This window comes from Dromiciops gliroides, chromosome 4 (assembly GCF_019393635.1).
Source record: "Dromiciops gliroides isolate mDroGli1 chromosome 4, mDroGli1.pri, whole genome shotgun sequence".
Taxonomy (NCBI): Eukaryota; Metazoa; Chordata; class Mammalia; order Microbiotheria; family Microbiotheriidae; genus Dromiciops; species Dromiciops gliroides.
This window is the reverse complement of record NC_057864.1, coordinates 424,605,955-424,612,235: the sequence shown is the minus strand read 5'-3', so window position 1 is coordinate 424,612,235 and position 6,281 is coordinate 424,605,955. Positions and strand designations below refer to the sequence as shown.

The 6,281-nt window shown below is 37.9% G+C and overlaps 1 protein-coding gene across 1 annotated transcript in view; it reads right to left on the bottom strand.

Annotated features, from left to right (window-relative positions):
- Positions 1-1,077: 1,077 nt before the first annotated feature.
- The window catches only part of PALMD (palmdelphin), a 74,179-nt gene continuing 68,975 nt past the window's right edge, over positions 1,078-6,281 (bottom strand). Inside the window, exon 8 of the mRNA XM_043962397.1 lies at positions 1,078-2,471. Coding sequence (XP_043818332.1) covers positions 2,392-2,471 — 80 coding nt within the window. The 3' untranslated portion in view covers positions 1,078-2,391. The remainder of the gene's footprint in view (positions 2,472-6,281) is intronic.

Here is a 6,281-nt window from a genome sequence, read left to right as displayed (position 1 = left end):
ATCCAGGGCTGATGCTCTATCTACTGTGCCATCTAGCTGCCCCTAGAAGGCAAATTATTAAATCTGCAGGTGACAAAGCTAGGAGGTACAACTATTTGGATGAAAGAATCAAGATGAAAAAAAGATTGTTGGAACATTGGAACAAATCTAATATGATATATAAAATTTAATGGGAATAAAAATTGAAGTAAAGTGTTACTTGAGTTTTAAAAAATTGACTTTTTGAGTATAAGATAGAAAAATATAGTTTGGCAGCAGTTTATCTGAAAAAGATCCCAAGGTTTTATTGGCCTCGAAGCTCAAGAAGTCAACAGTATATTATGGCTACCAAAGAAGCCAGTTCAATTTTGGGTTGTAAGAGAGTTATAGCTTCCAGGAATAAGGAAGTGATGCTACCAGTACATCACCAGATAGCATCTAAAGTATAGTTCAAATCTAGGAGTCATATTTTAGGAAAGATGTATAAATTCGAGATAATTCAGAAGAGAACAGATAGAATGATAAGTCTTGGTTTAGTGACATTGGAGGATCAGGTAAAGAAACAAACATTTAGAGTGACTGGCACATAGTTGGTGCTTAATAAATGCTGTCTGACTGAAGAAAACTCAGTGAGGACATGATCAATCAAACTGAGTGGCAGACTCTGTGCTAGGAACTGGGAATAGACAAAAATTAAAAAAAAAACCCTGAAATAATCCCTGCTCACAAGAAGCCTATATTCTAATGTCATCTTTCTTCAAGTATTTGAGGGACTATCATATTGGAAAATATGGCCCGAGAGAGCCCAAGTAGGAGATCTGGGTAGAAAATGTAAAAAGGTAGATTTGGGTTTGATATCAGGAAAAGCTTTGTAACAACTGGAGCTAGTCAGGCGTGTAATGGGCTATGTTGGATATAGTGGGTTTCCTCTCGATGGAGGTTTTAAGCAGAGATCTGCTTTTGGATGTGACGCAACAAGAATTCCTTTTTGGGTATAGGTTGGACTAGATGGCTGCTGAAGTCCCTTCCAATTCTGAAAATCTGTGGTGCTGTGATTCCATCCCACCCCCACCCACCCACCATGGGTCTGTGGCCCTTGATAGAAATGTGGCTCCTCATTTCTGCCTTGTAGAGTTCTCTCTGTTCTATTCTGTGACCTTGTCCATTGTCCATTGTCTGACCTTGCCCATGAGCCCTGGTGATTAGCCACTATTTTCATAGTCTAAAGTGATTCAGCAAGAGTCAGCCTGTCTGGTCCCCTGCTAATGCTTGGCTCTTAGCCTGATCTGTTGATTCCAGTCTAATTAGATCCACATGCCAATTTCTGCTAAAACTTGGTATTTTAGCTTTACCTAATCCTAGTAATCTCACTGCTTCTAGATGTCAACTGCCAGTAGTCAGGAGAACCCGACCGACCTCACTGCTTCATGGTGACAGCATCACTTTTCTTTCCTTCTTTGGCAGGCTTTATTGATGCTGTTTTTTTTTTTCTTGAAAAAAAAAACTTTTCATAATGACTACTCCAGTTCTCCACTTCAACTTATTCCTATAATAAATATAGCCAATCAAAGCCAATCAACACATTTGTAATGTCAGAGAAAATGCACCCTTCATTCTGCTATCACCTCTTTGAAGATAAGTGGGGGTATACTTCATCTTCAAGTCCTCCAAAGTCATGATTGGTCACAGCATTGATCAGAGTTCCAAATCCTTTCAGTTTCTTTCCTTTTCATTATTATGGGCATCTTGTAACTTGTTCTCTTGTATCTGCTTACTTTGCTCTGAATCAATTTGTACAAGACTTTTCATGTTTTTCATATTCATCATTTCTTAATGGTATAATAATATTCCATTATATTCATATACCACAATTTGTTCAGTCTTTCCTTCTTGATTTCCATCCTTTTTCCCTTCCAGTGCTTTGTTATTACAAAACGTGCTATTATATATATTTTTTAATATATAGGAACTTTTCATCTGTCTTTGGCCTCCTTGTAGTATGTGTCTAGTGGTAGTATCACTATATCAAGGATATGTACAGTTTGGGGATTTGTAAAGTGTAATTCCAAATTTGTTTGCCAGAAATTGATTATCGCATCTCCACCAAGAGTTCATTCATCTGCCTGTCTTTCCACAGCCCTGCAACATTAATTATTTTTGTCTTGTACCGTCTTTGCCAATTTGTTGGTTGGACAACATCACTTTTCCAAGAGCATAGCATTACTCATTTCCTCAATGGCATTGGTTTTTGAAGTTTCATTGTCTTCTTTTAGGTATTCAGAAATTGCTGGGCTATTTATTAGAGATGGCAGTGTATGTTCACATCTGTGGTCTCAACTGTCTGATCTCCATAGGTCAGAAGTCAGAGGATATGAAGATAGTTCAGATGGGGACCATCAAATTCTGGTCTTATCATTGTTGGTTCTTTGAAAACACCATGGGACCGGTGCTTCCAGGTCCCGACTTCATAGTTTTAATACAGAGAAGAGCTCCTATAAATCAAAGTGAAAAAAAGATTTTGGTCTTGGGTCATAGAAACATAAATACAGCCCAATTTTTTGAATGTCAAATGTACTGAAAATTCAATTGTATATGTCAGATTACATACCTGTTCTTAAAGGAAGAGGCAATGAATGGATGAAAAAGCATTTAAGTACTTACTATGTGTCAGGAACTGTGCTGAGAGCTGGAAGTACAAATACAAAAAGTAAGATAATTCCCACTCTTTAGAAGCTTACATTTCAATATGGGAAGATAACATGTATAGGGAATTGATAGTCAGTGTGGGGTGTTTTGGTTAAAGAAATAACAGGAATGGTTGAGGGCATTCATGGAGTGATTGGTTGACATATTCTATTTAGGAATGCCATAGTTGATTTGATTACTTGCCCCCAGAGCAAGAGGTAGTAAATGGGTGTGTATGTATGAAGGATCAGGCTGGCATGAATATGGGTGGAGAGCAGAGTAGTGAGTTTGCATTGGGCTTCAGGGAGGGAGTGGGAGTGCCTCCTTGAAGATGGATTTTGGAGAGCAAAAGCTTATTTGAATATAGTATCATGATTGAATTATTTTAATTCACTTTGATTTTAGTGATTTAGTGGGACTTAGAGACCATATTTTAAAAATGATTGCTGCTGGGCAGCTAGGTGGCGCAGTGAATAAAGCACCGGCCCTGGATTCAGGACTCCCTGAGTTCAAATCCGGCCTCAGACACTTGACACTTAATTAGCTGTGTGACCCTGGGCAAGTCATTTAACCCTCATTGCCCTGCAAAAAAAAAAAAGATTGCTACTTACTTTAGCAAGTAACTGTAACTAAGCATACTTTTTAGGATTTTAGAGATGAAAAGTACCTCAGTTATATCTATTTAAGTTATGAAGACTACTTGCTTTTCTTTGAAGCCTCCTCAAACAAGTCACGTGGCTCTTGGGGTCTACTTTCCTGAAGCCTGTTGTTTTGGCTAAAGCAGAGTTGGGGAGAGGGAGGTTATTATTGCACTCCTTATTCTAAATAGCTAGCAGAGAATTTGGTATTAGTTATAAGGAACAATCTCGCCAAGCTTAGCTACATAGCCAGACTCCTAACAAAACCTTTTACATAGTATAAAAATCCCCTCCACAATATGCCCTATAGATTTCTGCCCATCTCTTACTTGTACATATCCAATGATGGGATCCTCATCACCTCAGAGGAAGCTAGGTGACATAGTGGATAGAGTACATGGCTTGGATAGAGTACTTCTCTTGAATTCAGGAAGATGAGTTTAAATTATGCCTCAGGCAGTAGCTATGTGATCCTGGACAAGACACTTAACCTATCTTGGTTTCCTCATCTGTAAAATGGGAATAATACTATAAATATTTTTTATCATTTTGGAGATAACCCAATTCAGTTGCTGAATAGCTCTACTCATTAGAATGCTCCTCCATATTTTGGGCCAAAATCTGCCTCCCCATTACTCCCAACCCTAGTTTTGCCCTTTGGAGTAACTTAAATTTGTTCCCTAGGCTAAAGATGTCTAGATGTTTTCAACTACTCCCTACTTGGCATCATTTTCAAAGCATTCACTGTCTTTGTTGCCTTTCCATGAGTTCACTCCAATGCATCATTGTCCCTTATAAAATGTAGTATCCAGGAATGAACATATTATTCAGTGAGGTCTGATAATAGGACTATTTTTTCCCCTTGTTCTGGACATTGCGACTCTATTAATAGGTTTAAAAACAGTTATGCCATACTTTTGGCTTATGCTGAGCTTGTAGTTAACCAAAATGCTTAAGTATTTTTTCACATGAACTTGATTCACTCCATCCCCTTGATTGTGTATATTAAAACTCAAGTGAAGCACTTCTTATTTATGCCTGTCAATTCTAATTTCATCAGTTTGATTTTGTTTCATGAAGATGTTTGTTATGGTAATGGAGAATGTCCAGCAAAGTTCAAATGGAAGAAAATTCTTAGATGGTAAGGTCCTCCACATATAATTGTTTGTAGATCATATTGAGCTCTTTGTATTAAGCTCTGGAACACTAAAGGGCCTCTTAAATAAGGTCCATGATAACTCAAAATATTTGGCCTAACTATCTATATACAGAAGGCCAAGTGGATGAAGAATGCCTGTAGTCCAGTCTATGATAGTCTATGTCCATGTGGATGGACAAATCATAAAGCTGGTTCATTAGTACATAGACCATGGACAGATACAATGCACAAATAACGAACTGGTCCAAGACTTGAACCCAGAAGGCTCGATTGTCTTTAAAAAATGTACAGTGCTTTTGATGACCTTAATTTTCTATTACAAACAAAGACCTTTATTTTTAACATTGATATTCTTCTGGTGGTGCCATATGATGATTCAAGAGATACCAGACTCTCTAAAGAATTAAAATTGTGAGTCACCCAAAGGGCATTTGAGAGGTGCATAGTGGGAGTGAGGAGGCTGCAATGACACTAATGAGGATTTGCAGAAATACAGGATAAAGGATGCTATTTTATAGTAAGAGATGTGAAAAGATTGGTAAAGTGGCAAAAGTAAAGGATAAGTTAACTGTTTAATCTTATGCTTCTTTGGTATCCTGTCTAAGCCATGTCAAGAAGTCTAGAGTAGTTGGTCCCCAAACTTCTAATTACATACTTCTGTCTATAAAAAAGAATAAAGAAAAAAGTATCCTATATTCATTAGGAAGCCACTTAAATTTATTGAGTAGGGTAATGATATGATCAGATCTGTCTATGCTTTAGGAAAATCATTTTTTCATCTATATGGGGGATAGATTGGAGTGAGAAGAGACTTGAGACAGGGAGACAAATTAGGAGGCTATTGCAATAGTTCAGATAAGAGGTGATGAGGATCTAAACTAAGGTGGTGGCATGAATGGAGATAAGGGATGGATGTGAAAGCAGTTGTGGATATAATACTGAAAAAATGTCAGATTGGCTATATGGGGTGAATGAGAGTGAAGAGTTCAGGATGACACAAAGGTTTGGAACTTGAATTTCTAGGAAGATGGTGGTGCTGTAGATAAGAAAAGGGAATTTGGAAGAAAGTTGGGTTTAGGGGAAAGATGAGATTTGTTCCACAAATTGCAGCCCATTCACTCTGTCCCACTGAAAATGAAAAGGAATGTGTATATGTATTTTGGGGGGCATATGAGTTCAGGGTATTGGGGGGTAGGCCACCAGACTGTGATGGACTGGATTCTTCTCACCAACATAATGGTACAAGAGAGTTCCAGGGGACTCATGATGGAAAAGGCTCTCCAAATCCAGAAAAAAAAGAACTATGGAATATGGATGCTGATCGAACCATACTATTTCTTTTGTTTTTGGTACTGTTGTTTTTCTATTTTGAGGTTTTTCCTTATTGCTCTGATTCTTCTGTTATAGCATGACTGATGTAGAAATAGGTTTAATGTTGTTATGTATATGTATATGTGTGTATATATGTATGTATGTGTGTATACACACACACACACACACACACACACACACATATATAACGACTATCGGCTTGCCTGCTGTCCGGCGGAGGGGGGAGGGAGGGAAGGGAGGGAGAAAAATTTGAAATTGGAAATGTTATGTAAACAAATGCTGAAAGCTATCTCTACATGTAACTGGAAAATAATAAAATACTTTTATTTTAAAAAAGGGGACCTAGGGAAGTCAGTATGTGTAAATGAGAAGGGTAAGCCTTCCAGGCATGAGGGACAGCCAGAGAAAATGTCTGGACCTGAGAGATAGTGTCTTGTTCATAGAACAGCAAGGAGGTCAGTGTCACTGGATTAAAGAATAGTGATGGG